This window comes from Lithobates pipiens, unplaced genomic scaffold (assembly GCF_037356315.1).
Source record: "Lithobates pipiens isolate NorthernLeopardFrog02 unplaced genomic scaffold, aLitPip1_a1.2 Scaffold_1, whole genome shotgun sequence".
NCBI lineage: Eukaryota > Metazoa > Chordata > Amphibia > Anura > Ranidae > Lithobates > Lithobates pipiens.
In genome coordinates this window covers 211,072,521-211,100,206 of record NW_027507685.1, presented here as the reverse complement: position 1 = coordinate 211,100,206, position 27,686 = coordinate 211,072,521, and the positions used below count along the sequence as shown (strand labels likewise).

At 44.6% G+C, this 27,686-nt stretch overlaps 2 protein-coding genes across 3 annotated transcripts in view; both read right to left on the bottom strand.

Moving 5' to 3' along the window:
- The window catches only part of LOC143982614 (cytochrome P450 2G1-like), a 212,355-nt gene that overhangs the window by 41,183 nt on the left and 143,486 nt on the right, over nt 1–27,686 (bottom strand). The gene's annotated exons all lie outside the window — the stretch shown is intronic.
- LOC143982627 (cytochrome P450 2G1-like) overlaps nt 1–27,686 on the bottom strand; it is a 93,582-nt gene that overhangs the window by 41,183 nt on the left and 24,713 nt on the right. For both annotated transcript variants that reach the window (XM_077481530.1, XM_077481522.1), the window contains exons 4-6: nt 13,868–14,028; nt 9,138–9,314; nt 8,523–8,664 (exon numbers count right to left, since the gene is read on the bottom strand). In XM_077481530.1, the coding sequence (XP_077337656.1) occupies nt 8,523–8,664; nt 9,138–9,314; nt 13,868–14,028 (480 nt within the window). The remainder of the gene's footprint in view (nt 1–8,522; nt 8,665–9,137; nt 9,315–13,867; nt 14,029–27,686) is intronic.

Here is a 27,686-nt window from a genome sequence, read left to right as displayed (position 1 = left end):
TTTCCTGTGGCGACTCCTAGGTATTGGAGTTACCTGTAATGCCGCGTACACACGATCAAACAATCCGGTGGAAAAGTCCGGCAAACTCAAGTCCGCCGGACAATCCACCTGTTTGTAGCCTCCGGCAGACTTTTTTTACCCAAAAGTCCAGCGGACTAAGAAAGTATTTTTGCACTCCAATCTGTCCGCCGGACTCGCTTTTCGGCGGACAGTACGACCGTGTGTGTGCTAGTCCGCCGTACTTTTGAAATGAGTGGACTTTTCCCACGTGGAGAAAAGTCCGCTCATTTTGAGCACGTCTCCAGGTAGCCAGGGCCAGCAAAGGTGGCGTCGCTGCCCCCGTCACCTGGTATGGACTTGAAGGGGAATCCTTATACCGAAAAATCGGCGTGGGGGTACCCCCCTAGGTCCACATCAGACCCTTGTCCAAGCATGCTACCCGGCCGGCCAGGAAAGGGGGTGGGGACGAGCGAGCACCCCCCCTCCTGAGCTGTACCAGGCTGCGTGCCCTCAACATGGGTGGGGTGCCTTGGGGAAGGGGGGACGCGCGGCCCCCTCAGCCCAAAGCACCTTGTTCCCATGTTGATGAGGACAAGGGCCTCTTCCCGACAACCCTGGCCGTTGGTTGTCGGGGTCTGCGGATGGGAGGCTTATCGGAATCCAGGAGCTCCCTTTAATAAGGGGGCCCCCGGATACCGCCCCCCCACCCTATGTGAATGAGTATGGGGTACAATGTACCCCTACCCATTCACCTGTGGAAAAAAAGTAAAAATAAAACACAACGCACAAGGATTAAAATAGTTTATTGCACAGCTCCGGGGGTCTTCTGTCCGTCTTCGGGGGTCTTCTCGCCGGACTCCTCCGCTATCTTCTGCTAGCTCTTTTACTAGCGGGGGAGCCCGGCTTTCTTCTTCTCCGCCGCCCTCTTCTTCCGACTTCGGGGGTCTTGTCCCCCTCTTCGGGGGTCTTGTCCCCCTCTTCGGTTCTTCTTGCCGGACCACCGCGCCTTCTTCTAGCTCTTTTACAGGCGGTGGCCTGGTCTTCTGTCGCCGCTGTCGCCGTCTTCTGTTCTTCTCTTCAGATGTTGCCTCGTCGCTCTCTCCGCTCACAATGACGGGGACGCGGTGCGCGGCGACATATATAGGGACAACGCCTGATGATGTCCCCGCCCATTATGATGTCACAGTGTTAGAAAAGTTTTAAATGTTTATTGTGTGACTATTAGAAAAACAATAATCCTGAGACTGATTTGTTAAAAAGCTTACTTCTGAGCACATTATTGTATTAACTCATTGTATTGTTTTGTCCTAATTAACTCCATAGTAAGTAGGATGATTAGATTTAACTAAATATGATAGCCTAAGAATGTACGGGAACATGGATAGCTAATAAAGGTATCAGTTCGTACCATGACAACGTTATTTATGTTCCCTCAGCCAATAGAAGCATAGAGATGTTATTCTTGTGGGTATGTGAAGGCGGGACACTTTCTTTTGTTGGGACTTTTTTCCTGCAGCTTGTCCTGTAAGCATGTCTCCCTGTTGTGGGCCACATCAGAAATAAATTGTTTGCTTCTCAAGAACACCCGGAGTTTTTACTGATCACAAGGGAAATTCCTAACACACAGTCCCAGAGGATGCTGGGACTGTGACATCATAACGGGCGGGGACATCATCCAGTGATGTCCCTATATAAGTTGCCACACGCCGCATCCTTGCCATTGTGAGCGGATGCAGTGACGAGGCAACATCTGAAGAGAAGAAGAGAAGAACAGAAGACAGCGACAGCGGTGACAGAAGACCGGGCCACCCCATATTCACCCCATATTCATTCACATAGGGTGGGGTGGCGGTATCCGGGGGCCCCCTTATTAAAGGGGGCTCCCGGATTCCGATAAGCCCCCCGCCCGCAGATAGTGTGGGGCATGTACTACACAGCCTGAGCTATAATTGGCCACAGGCATCCTGCCTGTGGCCAATTATGGCTCTCCTTGCTGCTGGCGCTGTGATTGGCCAAGCATGCTTGACCAATCATGAGCCAGCAATGCACTGCGATGGCGCAGTGCATTGTGGGCTGTGAGTGCCACGCGAATTTGGCGCGAACGGCCCACAGAGTCCTGGCTTCGCTGAACGGGTGAACAGCCGGTGTTCGAGTCGAACATGCGTTCGACTCGAACACCAAGCTCATCCCTACTACAGATGCGCCACTTTACAAGCACATTAAGAGGACTCTCCAGGCACTATGTTTAAAATATCTTTTCATTATTATTGTTGCACTTTAAGCATTAAATAAAATGTTATTAAAATCACTGCTCCTAAAAAAATATTTAAAAACATTTTTTTATTGATACATGTCCCCCAGGGCAGTACCCAGACCACTTTTTTTGGCCAATCACTTTCATATAGGCCTTCAAAATGGGCACTTTTGATTTTCCCTGTTCAGCTCCTATAGACTTCATTGGGGTTCGCCGCATGGGTTAGAACATTTTCCCCTGTTTGGGAGTTCTGCTGCGTACTGACCCTTGTCAAATTGTGATAAGACAGTGTGAATTGTTACAAAAGCAGCCCATCATCTCAGAGACCATGGTGTCATAACATCAATGTCTGACCCCTGCCGAACAGGGGGTCGAGGGATGGAGTTTCTCAGAGTCAGTAAGTGGGGCGGCTCTGTTGGAACCAAAGTTTATAAAGGTGTCAGTTACAGTAAAATTATTGTGAGACAACTAGGCATCTACTATCAGAAGAACTCTGCTGGAGGTAGAAAGAGGAAAAACACTCAAACAACAAACTTCTTTCCCTGTAGGGGGCCTGCCAGTGGCCAAGGTGTAGGTAACTAGGGATGGCCGAACTGTTCACACGGCGGTTGGTTCGTGGTGAATTTTGCGTGTTCGCGATTCGCCAAACCGACGGACTATTGCCGCTGTTCGCCCGGCGGACATATGTGTTTACAGTGTGAAAGAACTTTGACCCATGATGACACATCTATCATGGGGTACAGGACAGCCAATTGAGACATTTCAGCACATGGACAATTGGACATACCCCCTATCTTATAAATAGAACTTATCTGGCGGCCATTTTACATTCTGTCGTATGTCAGTGTAGGGACAGGACACTGTGTGCAGCAGGGAGAGACTGTAGTGACACAAATCACTAGCTATTAGGTCCACCAAAGTCCTTTTAAGGACTGCTATAGGTGTACAGTATATAGGGTTCTGGTGCACTGCTGTGCTGGTGATTGCAGCTGTCTTTTGTCAGTGTAGGAACAGAACGCTGTGTGGAGCAGGGACAGTCAGTTTAATCACTAGCTAGCTATTACTACTAGTTCCACAAAGGTCCTTTTAAGGACTGGTATAGGTGTACAGTATATAGGGTGCTGGTGCAGGGTTGTGCTGCATAGTACTGCTGGTTTCTGCAGCAGTCTTTTATCAGTGTAGGGACTGAGGTACTGTCTGCAAATCACTAGCTACTAGGTCCACAAAGGTCATTTTAAGGACTGATATAGGTGTAAAATATATAGGGTGCTGGTGCACTGCTGCTGACTGCTGCCCTATTCTGCAGCAGTCTTTTATCAGTGTAGGGACTGAGGGACAGTCTGCAAATCACTAGCTACTAGGTCCACAAAGGTCCTTTTAAGGACTGGTATAGGTGTACAATATATAGGGTGCTGGTGCACTGCTGTGCTGCAGATTACTGCTTGTTTCTGCAGCTGTCTTTTATCAGTGTAGGGACTGAGGGACAGTCTGCAAATCACTAGCTACTAGGTCCACAAAGGTCCTTTTAAGGACTGGTATAGGTGTACAATATATAGGGTGCTGGTGCACTGCTGCTGACTGTTGCCCTATTCTGCAGCAGTCTTTTATCAGTGTAGGGACTGTCTGCAAATCACTAGCTACTAGGTCCACAAAGGTCCTTTTAAGGACTGGTATAGGTGTACTATTTGGTGTGCAGTATATAGGTGTGTAATACACGTATAAAATACTTGCACATATAGAAAGCATAGTATAGTGCATTTCCACTGTGCAGCATTGTGACTGCTGAGCGGTTCTGCAGCGATACTACAAAGAGTGACAAACGCAATTAAAAAAAAGTATTATAACTGGTGTGAAAGACCAGTGGCCCCCAAAAACGACAGATACAAGCAGGGTGTTATATACCTTCTTCCACATACATACTGCACTTCTCTAGAGACCTTTGGCACAGGGTCATTTAAAAAATGACAGGCAGAGGAAGAGGCAGGCCCTACCGCAGGAGTGGTAGGGGTAGGGCAGGAGCAACAGGCTTGAGCCAAAGTGGCAAACTGCAGAAGGTGCGTGCGATTACGTCAAAGGACACACCAGACTTGGTTGAGTGGCTCACTCAGCCTTACTCTTCTGCACCCTCCTCATCCTCTAACACTATCACCAACACCACCACCACCATATACCTTCCGCTTGAGTCACAGGAATTATTTTCAGATCCATATCAAGAAATTTCCAATGCGCAGCCACTCTTGGCATTGGATCAGGAAGAGGAGGTAGCAACAACTGCCACTCAGCAGTCTGACGACAGTACCCAGATCAGCCCAAGGAGGAGGTTGTTCCCCACTGTTGCTGCCTACTCCGAGATCTCTAATTATAGCGGTGGGGAAGGTGACGATGTGGACGCTCTGAGGAGTGATGAACCCCTGGACTACTGGGTGGGCAGGCTTGACCTCTGGCCAGAGCTTGCCCAATTTGCAATGGAACTGTTGGCTTGCCCCTCATCCAGTGTCCTGTTCGAAAGGACGTTCAGCGCAGAAGCCTGTCCAAAAGGACGTTCAGCGCAGCAGGGGGGATCGTGACTGATAAGTGCACTTGCCTCGCTCACGACAGTGTTGACTACCTCACATTATTAAAAATGAATGAGGCATGAATCTCGGAGGAATTCAACACATGTGACCAGTAGACCATGTATATCTCTATAAACGATTTATTTAATCGAGCACACAGACCTTTTTTCTACATTTGGCTCACTTCCTTGTACAAAAAAAGCACACCGTACTATATGCCCGTACCCTCCTGTTTGAAAAGGTTGAGCGGTGTCATATTTTTGGGGCCCAGCAGCGAGATGCTGGTATCAGTGCTGCTGTCAGTGCTCTCTATCTCGGTGCTTGTGTCAGTGCTCTATATGACGGTGCTGGTGTCAGTGCTCTATATCACGGTGCTGGTGTCAGTGCTCTATATCATGGTGCTGATGTCAGTGCTCTATATCACAGTGCTGGTCAGTGCTCTCTATCTCGGTGCTGGTGTCAGTGCACTCTCTATCACGGTGCTGGTGTCAGTGCTCTATATCACGGTGCTGGTGTCAATGCTCTATATCACGGTGCTGGTGTCAGTGCTCTCTATCTCAGTGCTGGTGTCAGTGCTCTATATCATGGTGCTGGTGGCAGTGCTCTATATCACGGTGCTGGTGTCAGTGCTCTCTATCTCAGTGCTGGTGTCAGTGCTCTCTATCTTGGTGCTGGTGTCAGTGCTCTCTATCACGGTGCTGGTGTCAGTGCTCTATATCATGGTGCTGGTGTCAGTGCTCTATATCACGGTGCTGGTGTCAGTGCTCTATATTTCGGTGCTGGTGTCAGTGCTCTATATCATGGTGCTGGTGTCAGTGCTCTATATCACAGTGCTGGTCAGTGCTCTCTATCTCGGTGCTGGTGTCAGTGCACTCTATCACGGTGCTGGTGTCAGTGCTCTATATCACGGTGCTGGTGTCAGTGCTCTATATCACGGTGCTGGTGTCAGTGCTCTCTATCTCGGTGCTGGTGTCAGTGCTCTATATCATGGTGCTGGTGTCAGTGCTCTATATCATGGTGCTGGTGTCAGTGCTCTATATCATGGTGCTGGTGTCAGTGCTCTATATCACGGTGCTGGTGTCAGTGCTCTATATCTTGGTGCTGGTGTCAGTGCTCTATATTACGGTAATGGTGTCAGTGCTCTATATCACGGTGCTGGTGTCAATGCTCTCTATCTCAGTGCTGGTGTCAGTGCTCTCTATCTTGGTGCTGGTGTCAGTGCTCTCTATCACGGTGCTGGTGTCAGTGCTCTATATCATGGTGCTGGTGTCAGTGCTCTATATCACGGTGCTGGTGTCAGTGCTCTATATTTCGGTGCTGGTGTCAGTGCTCTATATCATGGTGCTGGTGTCAGTGCTCTATATCACAGTGCTGGTCAGTGCTCTCTATCTCGGTGCTGGTGTCAGTGCACTCTATCACGGTGCTGGTGTCAGTGCTCTATATCACAGTGCTGGTGTCAGTGCTCTATATCACAGTGCTGGTGTCAGTGCTCTCTATCTCGGTGATGGTGTCAGTGCTCTATATCATGGTGCTGGTGTCAGTGCTCTATATCATGGTGCTGGTGTCAGTGCTCTATATCATGGTGCTGGTGTCAGTGCTCTATATCACGGTGCTGGTGTCAGTGCTCTATATCTTGGTGCTGGTGTCAGTGCTCTATATTATGGTAATGGTGTCGGTGCTCTATATCACAGTGCTGGTGTCAGTGCTCTATATCACGGTGCTGGTGTCAATGCTCTCTATCTCAGTGCTGGTGTCAGTGCTCTCTATCTTGGTGCTGGTGTCAGTGCTCTCTATCACGGTGCTGGTGTCAGTGCTCTATATCACGGTGCTGGTGTCAGTGCTCAATATCACGGTGCTGGTGTCAGTGCTCTCTATCTCGGTGCTGGTGTCAGTGCTCTATATCACGGTGCTGGTGTCAGTGCTCTATATCATGGTGCTGGTGTCAGTGCTCTATATCTCGGTGCTGGTGTCAGTGCTCTCTATCACGGTGCTGGTGTCAGTGCTCTCTATCTCGGTGCTGGTGTCAGTGCTCTCTCTCTATCTCGGTGCTGGTGCTGGTGTCATTTCTCTCTATCTCGGTGCTGGTGTCAGTGCTCTCTATCACGGTGCTGGTGTCAGTGCTCTCTATCATGGTGCTGGTGATCATCTCCTGCACCCTCTTCATAGCCTACCCTGACCTTTCCTCTCCTCCATTGCCTTCATGCGCTCCTGAGTCCTGAATTGTCAAAATTTCACAGATAAAAAAAGAATGCTTGTAGTTGTCGATCCCAGATTCACTTCATACATTTGTTATGTCAGTGGCGGGACTATGTGTGCACAGCTAGTAAGTATTTTGTGGCTTAAAATATGACCTGTAAGTTTTTAAGGTTCGCCTGCCTTTGAAGTCAATGGGGCCCGCCGCGAACTTTGCGGTTCACAAACTTTTGGCCGCGTTCGCGGGTTCGCGTTCACGAAACGTCCCGTCGGAAGTCCGTCCATCTCTTTAGGTAACATAATATGAAAACACAGAGCTGAGCAACTGCCATTCACATGTCCACTGGGCTTGCATTCCTCAAGTCTCCTTAGTAGGTGTCAGGGTTGGGCTCAGCCCTTCCTTCTCTGAGCTGGCCACTCAGCTGTTGGCTAATTGCCAGCTCCTATCTCTCCACATTGACTCACTGGTTAATGATATCCTGCTCGTCAGTCTTGCCTAATTAAGCCGCCCAGCCCAGGCGATCTCTGAATTCTCCTTGGTCACATTTCTAGTGATACTCTCCAGTGTTCCTGTTAAAGACTCGCTTGGCTGACATTCCTTCTGGCTCCAGATCAGCTTGCTGTTCTACTACGCTCATCTCTGGCTCTGATGTTTTGGCTTGTCTGACTATCAGTTCCGGTTCCTGAACTCTGGCTATGTTTTGATTACGTTTACTCTGTTTACCTTTTTTATTATTATTAAAAACTTGAAATTTAACTGTAGTTCTGTATCAGTCTGATTCATGGTTTCTGACAGTAGGATAACAGAAGGGCGTCAGGAAGCAACAAAAGAAAATTCATATTAAATAGTTCTTAAGTGGAGCGACGCCAGAGATGTTAGTTGCGCTCCAACTAGGAATTCCCTGTTCCAGGTGATTCAAAGATGTGTGCTGTGTCGCCATCAATCATTCAAAGCCTGGCCAGGTACAACATGGCGTAAGAGGTCTACAGGTCTCGTAAGCGACGATTGACATCCACAAATTTTACTCTTTGGACCTCACCAGAGAAGTCCAGAAAAAAACTATATTTTGGCACCATCATGTTCTATATTCCCTTTTTCGGCAAGCTTTGGTAAGAATGAGATCTCTGTCTCTAAATTTAAGCATTTTAAGGGTGACACACCTGAGTGGAGTGCCTGGTCCTGGGGATTTAGTTGGAATCCTATGCGCTCATTCCACTGCGAACATGGAAGTAAACCCCTCTTTGACACGGGTATCTAACAGCCATTGTTCCATAAAATCCACCAGGTGTTCCTTCCGACCTGCTTCCAGTGAGTTTCCTTCTTCCAGTACCTCCTTCCGACCTGCTTCCAGTGAGTTTGCACACCCATAAGAATGAAAAGAAAACATTTGAAGCAAAGAAAAGCCCATCAACACAGGCCTTTGTTGATCAGGTAGGTCGGATGGAATGGGAGTGTACCTTTAAAATGATCGCAGAATGGCAGTCATCCTTATGGTTGTGGTAGAAACAGATTGTGTTACCTTGTATCTCAGGGTATTTGAGTAGAATCAGGAAGCCATATCTCAGGGTCATACTTGTTGTCTCAGTCCCAGCAAAGAACAGGTCATTTACTGTTCCTCGTAAGTTTTCATTATGGAATTCTGTTTTTGGGTTGTTCTTTTCCTGAAAAATATTTTCATGAAAATGTTAGCCGTCAAACACAACATACAGCTACTGCAATCAGCATCAATTTAGTAAATATCTCTTTTTACTATAAAATCCTCACTAATAATAAATGATTCTCCCACTCTGAAACATACTATTTTTTGATTTTTGTCTGCATATTTGTGAAGCATCAGCGTTGAAAGAAGCTTCTCCCCCTCTTTCACCGCTTCCCAGGAGTTTGGACAGTTGCCATTTGGCAGAGGCACTGGGATAATCATGCAGCTTTTACTATAATGCTAACATAATAAGCAGGAGTATATTTTACAGCTTCAAATGTCCTTAAAATATACAACAGAGCATATACAACTTTTATAATTTGGCACTTTTGTATTTCTTACAAACCATGCAGTAAAAGCTAAAGTATCTTTTAAATTATCAATTGCATTCAAGAAGAAGTCAGACTCTAGGCCAAGAAATTAAAACAAACTCACCTCTTCCATTTTAACGAGAAAGCAATCTATTAAGTCACGAGGGCAGTTCACATCCAGTGTTTCCTTATGACGTTCCACCATATCCTGTAGAAACTCTTCAATCTTTTCAAAATAATAGAAAATTTTTTGGTGGGGGCCAGGGACACGGCTCATTAAGGTTGGGAATATATTAAAAAGCTGAAACAAATTTGTAATTTAGGCATTAAATAATGATTAATACATTACATACAATTTTTCATAATGCATTTCATATTAAAATACTGAACTTTATCACAACAGATCTACAATATTCTGAGTTTGCCTATCCCTTACTAACCTACAACTATCCTTTGAAAAGGTTCTAAAACTGATGCTGGGCTGGAACTCAAACTCTTTTGTATATAAAGACATATTAATCTTTAAAAGTCCTGATTTTAAACAGAGCAAGGGAATACTTTCTCTCATCATCATAGTGATTATTCCACTCTGTGTCTAAATTTGACATTTCATTTATAGAATGCAGAGCATGTGTGAATTCTGCAGTGTACTATGGAGTGTTCGCTGCATAATGATATAGAGAACACTAAGGTTAGGAGAGGCCTGTCACATGACTGTTAATCCTATACTTCCTATCATATTTCTGGGACAGGAAGTGGATGGGAATCTCCCTAAAGGCAAACAAAAAGCAAAAAAAGTTAAAAATTACTGTCAGTGATCCTAAGACCCCTTTTACACTGGGTCGTTTTGCAGGCGCTATTGCGCTAAAAATAGCACCTGCAAACTGGCCTGAAACAGCTCCAATGTGAACGCCTCAGGGTTTTCACACTGGAGTGGTGCGCTGGCAGGACGGTAAAAAAAAGTCCTGCTAGCAGCATCTTTGGAGAGGTGAAGGAGCGGTATTGAAATCAATGGGACCGCTAAAACTACGGTAAAGCGCCACTAACTTTACCGCCCCCCAGTGTGAAAGGGCCCTAACTATTCCCTACTCTATCCAAAACTAAAAAAAAGGTTTGGCTTTACATACAATTAAGTAAGCCAGAGCAGACTCCCTGCCATACCATGTTGCCATGTTAGTGTTTCTAAATATACAAGTTAGTATGGGAGTTATCTTATTCACCGTTTTGCTGCCATTTTTTGCATATTCTACACATTGTGAAATGCATATTTCAGGCCTGAGGATTACCTAAAAACCCATAAAATATTTATATTTCTGAAAGCATAGAACCTATAGAACCAAATAGTAGCAGTAAGTATTTTTTGTGCCACACGATATTAGCACAACTGTTTATCATCCTGTCTTTTCAATGAAAAATACATTCAAATTAATTTAGTGTACACAAGCACAATATAATGCCAGAATTTTTTTTGTGTTGTTTTGTTGAAATCCAGTATGTAAAGCAGTCAGTTTGTCTGCTTAATTTATCTATCAGTTCCTGTGCCCCGCAGGGAGTGGCAGATGAGGTTGATCTCAGCTGAAAGTGCAGACCCCTACAGCCTCCTGCTTCTGCTACTGGCCCCTAGCCCATTTTTTTTTTACATTTGGCGTGGAGTTCCCCTTAAAATCCATACCAGACCTGAAGGGTTGTATGGATATTTTTTTTTACTTTCAATGACTTCTCTGTATTACGGGGGGCCGACAATTCATTATAGCCACAAGTGATTTTAAATGACTTTTTTTGCTGCAGAAATGACACTTTGTGCAGGGACAGTTCTAAGCACGGGAGACATGCACCCCTTTACAGGCATACTATAGACACCCCCCAGGTATGAAATTTATGGAATATTACACTTTTATTGTTTCACTTTAAGCATTATTAAAAGCACTGCTCCCGAAAAAACTTCTGTTTTAAAACTTTTTTTTGCATTGATACATGTCCCGTGGGGCAGGACCCAGGTCCACAAACACTTTTTAGGACAATAACTTGCATATTAGCCTTTAAAATTAGCACTTTAGATTTTGAACATTCGAGTCCAATAGACTTTAATAGGGTTCTAAAGTTCACACAAAGTTTAGGTCTGTTCGCAGGTTCTGGTGCCGAACCGGTGGGGGTTCGGCTCATCCTTAGTGGCAGGCACTGGAAATTGCTGTGAACTGTTATGGGACCCATGGACTAGCCTCTTCACTACATTGGATTTTTTGTGTTTCAAGCTTACTTGATATCATTGGAAATGCCTATCACTGATTATCACTGGTTTAGGCATCATGGTGGTGTTTTATTTAAAGTGCCTTTTGTTGCTTATTATTTATATATTCCACACATTTTATTTGGTTCTAATGATGTATAGGACCTCACATGTAATGTGCTCTTAATGTGAGAATCAGCGCATTTTACTATGCAGTACTAGTGGAGAGCTCTGTATCACACATCTAATTTTTATAATAATAATAATAAAACATTATTTAACCACTTGCCTACTGGGCACTTAAACCCCCTTCCTGCCCAGACCAATTTTCAGCTTTCAGTGCTCTCACATTTTGAATGACAAATTACTCAGTCATGTAATACTGTACCCAAATGATTTTTTTTGTCCTTTTTTCATACAAATAGAAATTTCTTTTAATGGTATTTGATCACCTCTGTGTTTTTATTTTTTTGCGCCATAAATGAAAAACGACCGAAAATTAAAAAAAAAAGCAGATTTTTCTTTGTTTTTGTGCTAAAATTTTGCAAATGAATAATTTTTCTTCATAATTTTTGGCCACAATTTATACTGCTACATATATTTGGTAAAAAATAACTCAAATTAGTTGGGTCTTAGCTGGGTCTTTCAGCATGACAATGATCCCAAACACACCACCCGGGCAACGAAGGAGTGGCTTTGTAAGAAGCATTTCAAGGTCCTGGATTGGCCTAACCAGTCTCCAGATCTCAACCCCATAGAAAACCTTAGGGGGAGTCGAAAGTCTATGTTGCCCAGCGACGGCCCCAAAACATCATTGCTGTAGAGGAGAACTGCATGGAGGAATGGGTCAACATACCAGCAACAGTGTGTGACAACCTTGTAAAGACTTACAGAAATCGTTTGACCTCTGTCATTGCCAGCAAAGGATATATAACAAAGTATTGAGATTAACTTTTGATATTGATAAAATACTTATTTTCCACCATAATTTGCAAATAAATTCTTTAAAAAATCAGACAATGTGATTGTCTGGATTTGTCCACATTTTGCCTCTCATAGTTGAAGTATACCTATGATGACAATTACAGGCCTCTCTCATCTTTTTAAGTGGGAGAACTTGCAAAATTGGTGGCTGACTAAATACTTTTTTGCCCCACTGTAAAAGGAAAAGGGGACAATTAAATGAAAGCTTGTCTAACGAAAAACAGTTTTAGATTTGATTGGAATGAGTTTAGAGACAATGACTCTGACGTTCTTAGGAAGTGAATTCCGGAGTTGGAGCATAGCAGAAGGCTCTGTTCCCCATTGAGTGTAGGTGAGTGGGGGGGACACGCAGTAAACCAGAATTTGGGGAGTGTAGGTTACGAGGGGGGGGTGAGTTAAAAAAAGTTCAGAGAGATAATGAGGTGCCAGGCCATGAAGATCCTTATAGTTGAGTAAGTGGATCTTAAATTCTGTGTGAAATCTGATGGGTAGCTAGTGCAAGGACTCCAGGATAGGGATAATATGATCACTTGTACAAGACCTAGTCAGGATCCTAGCTGCAGAATTTTGAACCTACTGAAGTTGATTTATAGTAGATTTAGGTATACCAGCGAGTAGAGCATTGCAGTAATCAATATCCATACCAGACCATGAGGGCCTGGTAATTGAATTTGGAGGAACCCCACACTTTTTTTTTTTTTATCAACGACTTTCAATGACTGTTCTCTGTATTACGGGGAGCCGACAATTCATTATAGCTGCGAGTGATTTGAAATTACTTTTTCTGCTGCAGAAATGACACTTTTTGCAGGGACAGTTCTAAGCACAGGAAACACGCGCCCCTTCACAGGCATACTATAGACACCCCCCAGATACGAAATGTAACGGAATAGTACACTTTTATTGTTTCATTTTAAGCATTATTAAAATCACTGCTCCCGAAAAAAACTGCCGCATTGATCCATGTCCCCTGGAGCAGGACCCAGGTCCCCAAACACTTTTTAGGACAATAACTTGCATATTAGCCTTTAAAATTAGCACTTTAGATTTTGAACGTTCGAGTCCCATAGACTTTAATAGGGTTCTAAAGTTCACACGAAATTTAGGTCTGTTCGCAGGTTCTGGTGCGAACCGAACCGGGGGGGGGGGGGGGGGGGTTGTTCGGCTCATCCTTAGTGTAGTGGCAGGCTATGTAAATGCTAAAAAGTAAGGGACTCAAGTTGAGCTCTGAGAAATACAGTACTTGTACCAACTTCAGACTGGAATCCACCAAGAGAAACAAAGAGACAGCAAGCAGTGAGATATGACAATCCATTTCAGAGCCAATTCTGAGACTCCAATGGTTTCAAGGTGAGAGAGTAAAATATTGAGGTCTACAGTATCAAAGGCAGAACTAAGATTCAGTAGAATAAGAATAGTTAGTTGCCCGGAATCAGAAGCTAACAGAAGGTCGTATTTTATCACTGCTTACAATCAATTAGAACACTAGCAGGTATTCAGCAGCAGACATATATATATTCATTTTAGGTTTTCTCTTTATCTTATATCTTTTTTGGTTCAATTTATAAAAAAATTTACACAATCCATTTGTGTGCACATAGTAGCGCAGGGATCAGGGACTTCTTCAGTAGATATAGATTTACCTGTCCTAATCGGGAGCCGATCAGGATCCCAATTTCTTGAATATATGTCAGAAGGGCCATGAACCTTTTGTCTTCATAGTCGAATCTCTCACCGAATACAATGGAGCAGATAACATTCGAGACAGCCAGTTTTAGCAGATGAGTCGGTTTTATTGGTTTATCTGTTATTACACAAACAGAACCAATCAGCATTTTCAACCCAGACATCAGTATCCCAAATTTAACAAACCATTTCAGATGCATTAGGACATTGAGTTAACAATAAATTATAACATATTAGCTGGCATGAACAAGGTGGGGTTGATTTAATAAAAAAGTACAATATGTTCACATTGGAAAGCACATTTTAATATCTTAATAAATGAGGTGAAGTTAGATGTAAATAAATTTTGCTAAGTGAACAACCTCTACCACCTTAGGAAATTAACCTTATAGTTTTTCTTTGTCATATTGTTTTTAAAATGCCAATTTGTAACCATTTAGCACTTCAGAAAGTAGAATATCTCCCATGGGACTTTAAAGCAGCCAGATATCCACAGTATATATGTAAAAATAGAAATGTATTATACAAATAGGATAAAAACCAATCAAATAAAAACAACATTTCATAGCATTCTGATTGTTCACAAAACAGTTTCATATACAATGTACCCCTAAATAGGAAGCATTAAGCAATACATATTCATAATTCTGAAAATATGTTGTGCCACAGTTTTACAACGCATTTCGATTGCTATACATTCTACATAAGGGGAAGGTAGAGGTACCTGCATGAAGGAATGTTGAAAAGCATACTAACAAAGTTGTATGTGATCTTCATAATTAATACATTTCTAAATCATGTATTACTTACACAACCAACCATAAATACCATATGAGTCATTCAATATTCACCTTAGTGAAATCCTGAGGCCAAAATAAACCCAAACATCAAACCCACAGTGTTCTGGGAAGGCCATCCACAGAAACTGGGGCAGAGACTGACAAAATTGAGTCTTTATGAAAGTGTCAGGGCTGGCTTAGCCCTTCCTCCTCTGGGCTGGCCGCTCAGCTGTAGGCTAATTGCCAGCTCTCTTCTCTTTCCACAGTTACCAGCTGTTCCAGCTGCCTATTTAAAGCGTTCCAGCTCACTTTTTCCTTTGTCTTTGCGTTGGTCACATCACAAGGAACCATCTCCTGCTGTTTGTTTCAAGACTGGCCTGCTGACATGGCTCCTGGCTTCTTATCCTGCTTCTAATCCAGCTACTGGACTCTGGCTATGCTTCACAATGCTTTTTTCTATTTACCTTTTTATTTTTATTAATAAACAAGTGTGATTTGATTGTACTTTTGTCGCAGTCTGTTTCATGGTTCCTGACAGTATGCGAAGGCCATGAATTCAGAAGATACAGTCAATCCACTTGTTGGTAATATTTTTTCCAGATTGGATGAGCAAGATCACTGCATGGATCAGTTTGCCTTGGCATTACAAACGCTCTTGAATCTCACGGCTCACCTGGAATCCTCCACAGTGGCTGCTCCGGTACAACCTGAGTCGCAAGCCACCCCTGCTGCTGCGCCAGTCTCTGTGCACTCACCCGCCTCGAGTATTACCTTTATAAGAGGTATGTCTGGTTCTGCTCCGCTTCCCCAGCGATTTGGGGGTGATCCAGTTCAATGCAGAGGGTTTCTCAATCAGGTTGAGATATACTTCAAAATGCTGCCCCAGGCGTTTCCCACGGACAGAAGCAAAGTAGGTTTCGTGATATCTTTGCTTTTTGAGAGAGCCTTGGCCTGGGCTAACCCTCTATGAGAGATGCAAAAACCTGTTGTCTTGAGTTACCCTCAGTTTGTGGCCTCCTTTAAAAGGGTTTTTGACATTCCCGCATGCTCCACTTCTGCTGCCAAGTGCCTCATGTCCATCATACAGAGTACGAAAACTGTTGCCGACTACGCCATTGAATTCCGTACTCTGGCAGCAGAGGCTGCATGGAACAATGAGGCCCTTGTGGCTGCTTTTTCTCATGGTCTCTCGGATTCCATCAAGGATGAGATAGCAGCCCGAGATATACCCACTGAGCTGGAGAGCTTGATCTCGTTTGCCATCCTCATTGACTCCAGACTCAGAGAAAGACTTTCTCTTAAGGAGCACTTGCTGAAGCCTCCTGTACATTTGCCTCCGAGCTTTGTAGTCTCACCCATGCCTCCCTCACCTCCCATGCCTCCTGGTACCGAGTTGGTCAATGAAGATGAACCCATGCACCCGGGCTTCACGCCTTTAGGAGGAGAGAGAGATTGTGCCTTTATTGTGGCCAGGTAGGCCACTTTTTGAAGTCTTGTCCTACCCGTCCAGGGAACGCCTGAAGCTTGAGGTCCTGTCATGGACAGACCTTAGGTGGCATTGTTTCGTCCCCAGTTATCCAGAAGGATAAGCCCCTGGTTTTGGTCACCCTTTCTTGGGCTGAGTCGTCCATCAAGATACAGGCTCTAATCGACTCTGGGGCTGCAGGCCTGTTCATTGATGCTGCATTTGTTTCACTCGATTCTGACGCAGCTGCGTGACACTCCACATGCCATTGAGGCTCTTGATGGGAGACCTTTACAGCCAGCCCATGTGACTCATGAGACAGTTCCGTTGTCCATGGCCGTAGGGGCTCTTCACCATGAGATAATCCAATTCCAAGTTATTTCCTCACCCAGATTTCCGCTGGTTATTGGTTATCCTTGGTTACAGAGGCACAACCCCTCTTTTAATTGGCTCCGTGCTGAGGTTCTCTCCTGGTCACCATAATGCAGTGAGACATGCTTCCTGAAGGTATCCAAGGTCCTGTGCACCGCTTCTCTCCCCTCCCTGCTGGAGGAGTACTGTGAGGTTAAGCCGGTATAGATTATAGGGGTCTCAATCGCATCACGATTAAGAATGCCTACCCGATTCCATTGATTACAGAGTTATTCGACCGCCTCAAGCGAACAAAGGTTTTCACAAGCTTGACCTGAGAGGGGCATACAATCTTGTGCGCATTAAGGAGGGCGACGAGTCGAAAACATGCTTTTAATACCAGAACAGGCCATTATGAATACCTGGTAATGCCTTTTGGCCTTTGTAACGCCCCGGCGGTTTTCCAGGAATTTATTAACGATGTCCTCCGAGATTTGTTGCAATTGTGTGTGGTGGTTTATTTTGATGATATCCTCATATTTTCCAAGTCCCTGGAGAGCCACCACACAGATGTCTGTTATGTACTTCAGAAACTAAGAGAAAACAATCTCTATTGTAAACTGGAGAAGTGCGAGTTCCATCGTAAACAGGTTACATTCCTGGGCTATGTCATTTCCACTGCTGGTTTTTCGATGGACACAGACAGAGAAACTGTCGGCAGTCCTACAGTGGCCTCGATCCGTGGGTTTACGTCCTCTGCAGCATTTCCTGGGCTTTGCCAACTACTATCGGAAGTTTATTCATAACTTCTTGCCTCTGGTCAAGCCTCTGACTGATATGACCAGAAAGGATGGTAACCCACAGAGTTGGTCTCCGGAGTCCATTAAGGCCTTTGGAATCTCTCAAGGCTGCCTTTTTTTCTGCTCCTGTGTTGGCACATCCTGATCCTACGTTGCCTTTTATCCTAGAAGTTGATGCATCTGAGACTGGAGTTGGCGCCCTTCTGTCTCAACGTCCTAACTCTGAGAGTGCTATGCATCCGTGTGGCTACTTTTCCAAGAAATTGTCACCTGCTGAGTACAATTATGAGATTGATGACAGAGAGCTGTTGGCGATCATTTTAGCCCTGAAAGAATGGAGACATCTCCTTGAAGGTACCACTGTGCCCGTTCTTATTCTTACTGACCATAAGAATCTTACATTATTGTCTGAGGCTAAGCGACTCTCTACCAGAAGGGCGCAATGGGCTCTTTTCTTGTCAAGCTTTAATAGCATTGTCTCATTCTTACCCGGTACTAAGAATGTAAGGGCTGATGCCTTGTCACGACAATTTTCCTCCACTTCCAAGTCGGAGTCAGTTCCGGTTCCTATGATTCCTCCTGATCGTATCTTGGCTACGGTTCGCACCAGTCTTACTTCAGCCTTTGGGTGACAAAATTCTTGCTGCTCAGGTCCATGCGCCTCCTGATAAACCTTGTGGCCGCTGCTTTGTCCCAGAGAGTCTCCATACTGCAGTGCTCCAGACTTACCATTCTCCCAAGGCAGCTGGCCATCCTGGGAAGAATCAACTCATTTGGGCCATCTCCCAACAATTCTGGTGGCCTAGTCTATGGGCTGATGTTACTGCCTTTGTAACTGCCTGTCCCGTGTGTGCTCAGAGTAAGACTCCACGACACCTTCCAGTGGGCTTTCTACAACCCATACCCAATGGAGAGAGGCCCTGGACTCACCTATCTATGGATTTCATTGTGGGATTGCCCAACTCCCAAGGCAACACTGTTATTCTTATGGTGGTTGACCGGTTATCAAAGATGTGTCATTGTATTCCACTTAAGAAGTTGCCCACCTCTAAGGAACTGGCTTCCATTTTTGCTCGGAAGATCTTTCGCTTACATGGGTTACCCAAGGTGATTGTCTCAGATAGGGGCAGTCAGTTTGTCTCCCGGTTCTGGTGAGCCTTTTGTGCACAGTTGGGAATCCAGCTTGTGTTCTCTTCTGCGTATCACCCGCAGTCTAATGGGGCCACAGAACGAGCCAATCAGTCCTTGGAGCAATTCCTACATTGCTATATTTCTGACCATCATAACAACTGGTCTGACCTATTACCTTGGGCAGAGTTTGCTCACAACAATGCCTTGAATTCTGCCCCCCGATTGTCTCCATTTATGGCGAATTATGGTTTCCAACCTTCCATGTTGCCTGACTCGTTTGCTCTGCAGAGTATTCCTGTGTTAGAAGAGCATCTCCGTGGTCTTCGTTCCACTTGGGTACAAGTCCAAGAGGCTTTGCGTCATGCTAATGATAGGTACAGACTCCATGCTGACCGCAGACGCCTGCCTGCGCCTTCCTACCAGGTTGGGGACAGGGTCTGGCTGTCATCTCGTAACCTCTGGCTTCCCTCACTGAAGTTTGCACCTCGGTTTATTGGGCCTTTCCGTATCCTTCGCAGGATTAACCCAGTAGCTTACGTGTTGGACCTTCTACTAGTATGCGCATCTCAAATGTGTTTCATGTCTCCTTATTGAAACCGTTGGTCTGTAACCGATTTACCACCTCAGTGCCACGTCCTCACCCTATTCAGGTTGAAAACCATGAGGAGTATGAGATACAATCCATTGTTGACTCCCGTAGGTTCTGTGGGCGCATACAGTACCTGCTGCATTGGAAGGGGTACGGTCCAGAGGAACACTCCTGCGTTTCATCCTCTGATGTACATGCCCCTGTCCTCCTCCGCGAGTTCCATAGATGGTCCATAGACAGTTTCCCCTCAAGCCCGGTGGCCCTACGAGGGAGAGGGGTCATTGAGGGGGGTACTGTCAGGGCTGGCTTAGCCCTTTCTCCTCTGGGCTGACCACTCAGCTGTCGGCTAATTGCCAGCTCTCTTCTCTTTAAACAGTTACCAGCTGTTCCCGATAATGCTCGTCTGACCTGCCTATTTAAAGCCTTCCATCTCACTTTTTCATTTGCCTTCGCATTGGTCACATCACAAGGAACCTTCTCCTGCTGTTTGTTTCAAGACCGGCTTGCTGACATCCCTCCTGGCTTCTTATCCTGCTTGCAGTTGCTCTCCTTGAATCCCTGACTTCTGGCCTGGTTTATTACCTGATCTGGGTAATGAACTTTGGACTGACTGACTACCCGATCCGGCTACTGGACTCTGGCTATGCTTCACTACGCTTTTTTCTATTTACCTTTTTATTTTTATTAATAAACAAGTGTGATTTGATTGTACTTCTGTCTCAGTCTGTTTCATGGTTCCTGACAGAAAGTGTGTAAAAGAGTTAAGTGGGTATAGGGTTGCTCGGCTTAACAAATTCCCATCCGTCCTATAGCAAAATGACAACCAGGCATGGGCACTATTGTTCTGGGAGGAGGTCATATGATGTCCTTCCAGAACGTACCTCTTGTGGGGCCACATAGCGGCAGCGCAATCTGTTTTACCGGCTGGGTTCACTGGACACAGTGTCATGCGATTGTTGCAACCAATAACAGCAGATCACATGCCAATTGTAAACAATGGATGGCTTCCTTTCATACCATCCATTGTATACAATTCTGTTGCTGTCTGTGATTAGTCACAACGATCACATGGTACACAGAGGCCAATTACAGCTAATCATAGCAAAAGACATTGAATGAACCAGTTTAATTCAGGAAAATGGTTGCTTATACCAATTAAACTCATTGGTATATGCAATCATGTGTAAAAAAAATCCTGATCACTTCCCCAGAGTAATACACTGTCACTATGGTGACACTGTATTGCTCTGGTCACAGTGTGTTAGAAAAATAATTGGGAAAAAAAATGTAATAAAAACAAAATTGATTTTTTTTAAATACATTTTTTTTTTTTTTTTTTTTTTTTAAAGAGTTTTATTGAAAAATAGTTGGCATTACAGGATTGAGGCTCCCACGCAGGGGAAAGCCATAAAAAAGATGAATAGATAACATAACAGGTTATACACATGAACAATAAGGAGTAAGTTCCTTACTCCGGCATCGGGTAGAAATCTACAGGGGTATCAGCAGGGAGGACCTAGTACCGGGGTGGATCAGGAGTATAGATTAACCTGCACAACCAAAGTGAACAATAAACTCCTGAAAAAAAAAACCATGGTAGAGATATAAAAAGGAAAAGGAACCAGGAGTACTAGGTGTGCTCAATAGGAAAGACAAAGTAAAAAGTAATAATCATAAATGAACCCCCTCTCCCGGCGGCCTAGTGCCCCGACACCCCGACGGGGATCTCACTGTGTCGGAGCCCCATGGCTCACCTGGGACCGAGGATAAGCTAGTGTCAGGTCCCATCATACCCCGTTTAGCATAAACTGAAAATATGACTAACATAAGAACTAATAGGAAGAACCTGGGAAAGACCCCAAGGGGGTCCTGTTCAATGGCATAGCTCCCAGCTGGACATGAGGTCCGGCCCCTGGGAGAGCCTAGTAAACAAAGGATATTGTTAGAGATACATGCCTAAGTATAAATGTTAAACCAGAGCTTGTTCAGGAAAGCGTCCCCCACCCCCCCTCAGCCTGGCCCGACCAGGGGGAGGGGAGGGGGAGGGACAAGAGGGGGAAAGAGAGAAAAAGAAAAAAGAGAGGGGAAGAGGGGGAGGGAACAACGCTAAACTGACGGAGCCTGGGTCAAGGAGAGCCGGACGCTGTCAGAAGGGGGTGCAGCTCTCTAGATAGGGCAATCACTAGGCCACGACACCGGGACCAAAAACTAAAGAAGGATCCCAATGTGACTGGCCCAGGGCTCCCAAACCCTTTTAAATTTACTCATTTTGTCCAGAATAGTGTAGGAAATTTTTTCTTGAAACATAATCCAGGTAATTTTTTGTTTCAGATTCGGGAACATTTTTCTTTTTTTACCTACTGTCACCAGTCAATGCCCCTGATCACCACAACACCAGTTATATGATAATGCTATACTGCACTGGTGACAGTGTGTAAAACTAAAAAAAAAAAAAGTGATAATTTTTTTCACATTTCTTTATTTTCCAAATAATTATGAGAAAAAGCTACAAATTCAAAAACGTTTGCTCAGCCCCTTCTCTAACCAGCAATGTCCACGATTCCCTTGGCCATTCAGAACTCTTCTCCATATTGGTTAGGGCACAGCCGCGGCACCATTGGCTCCCGCGGCTATCGATCAAAGTCAGTTTGCCAATCAGAGGAGAGAGGGGGTGGGGCCAATTGGCAGCTGCATGTCTCAGTGGACACACAGGGTTGTAGCTTGGCTCAGGTGCCCCCATAGCAAGCTGCTGGTCTACGGGGGCACTCATCAGAAGGGGGGGGGGGCAGGAGTAGCAAAGAGGGACCAGAGAAGAGGAGAATCCAGGATGCTCTGGGCAATACCAACTGCACAGAGGAGGTAACATTTTTTTATTTTTGTTTTGTTTTCAAAGCGCGACTTTACAATCACTTTAAGGTCTCCTATTTAGGGGTACATTGTATATGAAACTGTTTTGTGAACAAATAGAATGCTATGGAATTTTGTTTTTATTTTATTGGTTTTAACATATTTGTATAATAAAATTTCAATTTTTACATATGCCATTGATATCTGGCTGCATTAAAGTCCCAGCCCAGCCATTTACCATTGAGCACTTTTATGATCTCCTCAAAGGTAAAATGCTAACTAGTTGTCAAAGAACAGCAGCAAAGCTGATCTTCAACTCTCTGCAGTTCTATCACCGTGAAATCTCCCTCATATTGTACTGCAGCTTGCTCTGATCCACAGGGCTAGGAGGTATGGGTGTAGCCAGTGGCGGCCCGCCCATAGGGGGCGCCCGTGCGCCGACCCCCCCCCCCCCTCCAGGCAGTCACAAAAAAAAATGTAAAAAAATTTTTTTTTTTCAAATGGCCCTTTAAAAAAAAAAAAAATTGAAAAAAAGTCCTTAAGTGCACTGCCGGACACAGTGCAGCGCTGGACACAGTGCACTATGTGAAGTGCCACGTTAACGCAATCACAAGATTGCAGACGCGGCGCTTCATTTGCGGGGTTTTAACCCGCCTTGTGGCGCAATGAAAAGTGCCGATCTGCATCTGCCCGGCGCCCATAGGTTTACTATGCTATGTGCTTTGAGTGACAGTCCGGTGTATAATGTAGAGCCTGGTATATGATGTACAGAGCCCTGTCTATAATGTAGAGCCTGGTATATGAAGTATAGAGCCCTGTGTATAATGTAGAGCCTTGTATATCATGTACTACAGGGGACGGAGTTGGTGGATTCTATAATGGGTGGGGCTTATGAGAAGTGGTATGGGTCAAACGGGTGGGCGTGGTCTAGCGCCCCCCCATCTTAAAACTTCACCAGCCGCCACTGGGTGTAGCTATAGACAATAGGTGTAATTTCATAGTCTTTTCAGTCAGTGTTAGCTCCTGTTCTGCTCAGGCCATGGATCCTGCTGACCTGTCTTTCTACATTATCTGTAGGGCAGAGCTACATCTCCATATTTCCAGCAGTTCATCTGTTCTAATTTCTCTTGCACTTGTGCCCAAGGTGAAATTGCCAGACCACTTTACAGGTGACCAGAACACATTTTCTAGTTTCAAATATGGCTGCAAATATTACTTTTGCTTTATTCACGTTCTTCATGCCCTGAAAAACTGTGAGTTGCAATTGTGAGGTCCACAGTTCAACGCATTTTTTTTCTTAAGCTTTTAGTCCTCAAACAGGTGACTCCGCTCTCAGCTCTGTAGAAGCTTTCTTTCCATCTCTTGGTTGGCTTTTTGACTGTCTGAATTGGGCAGCATCTGCCAAATCAGCTTTTCTTTCATTGCAACATGGATACAGAACTGCTTAGGAATATTGTTCAGAGTTTTACCCATGGTCTGATGGCTCACTATGAAATGACCTCGCCCCCAGTTTCGTCTAGGCCTGTCTGAGCTGATTAAATATTCCACTTGTACACTATCCTCTTCATGAGAGCCTGGATGACACCATGCAGCTTGCAATCGGATTAGACTGCTGCCTCCAGAGCATCAGCTGAAGCATGTTTGTGAACAGGAGGATGTAATGTGTTTTATGGTTCATCAAACTTGGGAATTGTTTTTAAGTTCATATATGCGGGTTAAACTTTTGCAGTATTATTTAATTGTAATTTATTGTGTTACTGTTTTGCTCTGCTGAGGTGGTACTTCCTAAAAGCTAAGGGCAACACTTTTGGAAGGTTTCCCTGGGCTTTTTGGGGAAGTACCGCCCTCTGCTGGGGAAAACACATGAAAAAAGAGGTAACCGGCTCTTGGGGGTGCTGCTGCTAGTAAGGCAGCCAGAGGTTCAGTCCCAGGTTACCCCATCTAAGGAACAAGTATGCTGCTAAGGATGAGAGACACTATTTGCATTTAACCAGCCCTCATGGGAATCCAGTATGGATTCCAGGGGTATGGACTTAAAGTGACTGTAAACCCTTATATAAACCCAGTGAAGTGACTGGACTCAGGTGATACACAGAGATGAAATCCTCCTACATAAGTTTAACCTGTTTTTCAGCAGCCATTCAAAGTCCAGAATTTGTTAAGCTTGTCTGAATGCTCAGATAAAAGGGGTGGAAAGCAGAAGTTACACTCTTTGAATGAATGAATGAATGAAATACTTGTATAGCGCACAATGCAAACTGAATCGCCTCTAGGCGCTGTGGCGAGCTTTGATCATCTGCTAAAAGAGGAAGGTCTTAAGTTTTTTCCTAAAAGCCAGGTGATTTTCTTCCAGGCGGATGTTGAGATTGGTAGAGGATTCCATAGCCGAGGCCCTTGGACAGCGAATCTCCGATCCCCCTTGGATTTATACCGGGCTTTGGGCATGAGGAGGAGGTTTTTTTTGGCTGATCGAAGACTGCGGTTTGGTGTTTAATGATTTATTTTCTCCATTAGGTATTGCGGAGCTTCTCTATGCACGCATTTGTGGGTGAGGCAAAGGGTCTTGAATGTGATCCGATTTTTTACGGTTAGCCAATGTAAGCTCCTCAGCGAAGGAGAGATGGATTCCCAGGTTTTTTTTCCTGTTATCAGCCTTGCCGCCGTGTTTTGGATCAGTTGTAATCGCGCAAGTTGATATTGTGGTAATCCTATGTAAAGCGAATTTGCGTAGTCCAGTCGTGAATTAATGATTGTTCCAACTACCACTGCTTTGTCATTCTTTGGGATAAAAGGGATGAGTCTGCGAAGCATGCGCAGCAGATGGTGAGATCCACTGACTACTGCTCCTATTTGAGCATCCATTGACATTTGTGCATCTAAAATAACCCCGAGACTCTTGGCTTTGATCTTTGGGGAGATAGTCTGCCCAAAGACGGTTGGTGGAGACCAGGAGGTTTTGGTTGCGGGCTTATGATTTGGGTGTAAGATAAGAAGCTCTGTCTTTGATTCGTTCAGCTGGAGGGAGTTAGTGGTCATCCAGTCCTCTATTGATTTGAGGCAGTTTTCAAGTTGTTGTTGGTGATCTTTTTTTCCATTGATCCGGAAATAAAGTTGCGTGTCGTCAGCGTAAGAGTGGAAGCAGAGATCTGAGCATCTGATGATTTGAAGGAGTGGGCGAATGTAAATGTTGAAGAGAACGGGTGACAAAGGAGAGCCTTGAGGGACTCCGCAGGTGACTGCCCGAGTTTCGGAGAGGAATTTTCCTAGTTTCACTGTCTGTGACCGATTTCCTAGGAAGGACGCGAACCATTGGAGATCTATGTCTTGGACTCCGGCTACTTCTGTGAGGCGGATGAGTAGAGTATTGTGATCTACTGTATCAAACGCTGCACTTAGGTCTAGCTATACGAGGAGACACGGCTCTCCGTCATCTGCTGCTTCGAGGGCGTCGTCCCAAATCTTGAGGAGAGCTGTTTCTGTTCCATGACCCGGGCGGAAGCCTGATTGCAGCGGGTCCAGGAGTTTGTGAGTATCCAGGTGGAGTTGTAGCTGATGTACTACAGCTTTCTCCATGATCTTAGAAATGGTGTTGAGGCTTGTAATTGGCCTACGGTTGTTTGGATCCTGAGGGTCCAGGTTTGGTTTCTTGAGTAGAGGTTTGACGATGCCTTGTTTGAGGATGCTGGGAACAATCCCTTCGTGGAATGATCGGTTTATGAGGTGGGTTATGGTTGGAGCCACGATGTCGGAGCATTCTTTCAGTAGTTTTGTGGGGATGATGTCAATAGGTGAGGTACTGTCACGCAGTTTATTAATGATGTTTTTTGCGGTGTCTACGGTAATTGGGGATAGTGAAAAATTTGGCGGTTGCGGTATGTTGGTGCAGACATCCTCTTTATGTATTTGCTGGCTGAGGTCGGATGTTTTCTTCTGACAGATTGTTTCCCTGATGGTTTTGACTTTAGAGCTCAGTGAAGAGAGCCCTGAAAGCTGATTGGTGGAAAGTGACACAGCTTACAGGAACAGAGCTGAGACTGTCAATCAACTGGAGGTCCCTCCCTGTCACAATTTTTCTCTTGGTGTCAGGAAAACTCTTCAGAAGTGATTAATGCTGATAGTAGAGGAATGAAGCAGGAGACAGAAATTGCACTTAGTGCTCTTAACTGAGACAAGTACACACTATAGAGGGATATGCTTTGTCTGAGGTTTACAACAAATTTAAGCTTTGGACTTCAGGACTCTAAAGAACTTTTCACACCTAGGTATGACCATTTCATGGGGCAGGGGTACCAGGAAAATAACTAAGAGGAACTTAGACCATTTTTTACAGGAATGCGTGTTGGAGATATCCATATTGAATTCTTAATTTGTATTTCCACTACTTCAGTAAAGAAATTTGTTAAATAACCTTGCCCTTCTTTCTCTGATTTCGGATTTCGGAGGCCATCTATTTCATTAACAGGCTATACTCCTTATGGGCAGGCACCCCCTATATTGAAACTATAAAGATTCTGCTCACACTTAAGTTGGTCAGTTAGCATCTGCTTGTTATAGCAAGGCTCCATCAACACTCTCCAGTTTATAATTGGCTTTCTGGTGACATTCTGTCTTTGGATCTAACAGGTCACCATAATAGCCTTGTGAAGTTCAAACCAGCATGTTCCATCTGCTCCTTTTTTCCTGGACTTCCTATACCCTATTGGAATGTTGATGATGTATTTTGTAAACGACTAATTGAAACTCTTGCCTCATCATCCATATGACTTCTCCATTGAGTTCCCACCTGAAAACATGCCCCCCATGGCCATGTATAACTCAAGACTAGACCCAAGACTCAGGCCATATCTGAGTACCTCAGAGAATACCTTAAGCATGGTGTCATTCACAAGTCTATCTCACCTGCTGGCGCTGGACTCTTCTTTGTGGGCAAGAATGGTTCTTTATGCCCCTGTATAAATTATCCATGCTACCATCTTCTCAAAGTTAGATATTTAAGAAGCCTGCAATCTCATCAATGAGGGTGATGGGTGGAAAACAATGGTCACTATGAATAAATTATCATGTCATTTGTCCTAGAATGGGGAACACTTCCAAGCTTATTGGGAATCAAGGACTATGCAAAATTTGGACCTTATCTCACATTAGTACTGGTGGCCCACATTATACCATGTTGTCAGAGCCTTTATTGCTGCTTGTCGTATGTATGCCAAAAACAAGGTCTCTAAAAAAAATCCCTGCTGGTCCACTTCTTATTCTACCTGTTCCCAAGTATCCTTGGACCCATTTTTACACAATTTTTGGCTTATTTTTACACAGATTTTATCAGATTTTGTCACAGGCTAGCCGACCACCACAGGCTGCACAGTTATCCTTGTTGGTGTGGATAATTTGCCACTCCAATTTGGAAAAAAAGTTCATCCAGAAAGTGTTCTGGCTTCATTGTCTTCCCTCTAACATAGTCTCTGACCAAGAAGTTCAATTTACCTCATGTCTATTGGCCAGACTGAACACATCAATCAGTGCCTTGAACAGCTACACAGCCTATCCTCCCCCAGCCTGTCAACATTATTTCTGCTTCTCTGGTTACTGACTTTGTCTTGTATTGACTATGTTGGTTTTGGCCCCTCCCTGTTTCTGTATCTGCCTGTTGACTTTACCTTACTCTGGATCTAATCTCATGGTTTGTTCAACAATGGCAGGCCTCGCTGCCCCGAGTGGAGATCCTGCTTGAGGTCCACTATGGCTTAAAAGAGAGTGTTTTTGATGTCTGTGGCAATGCAATGCTTTGTAAGTCTAACATTTTGGACATTTTTT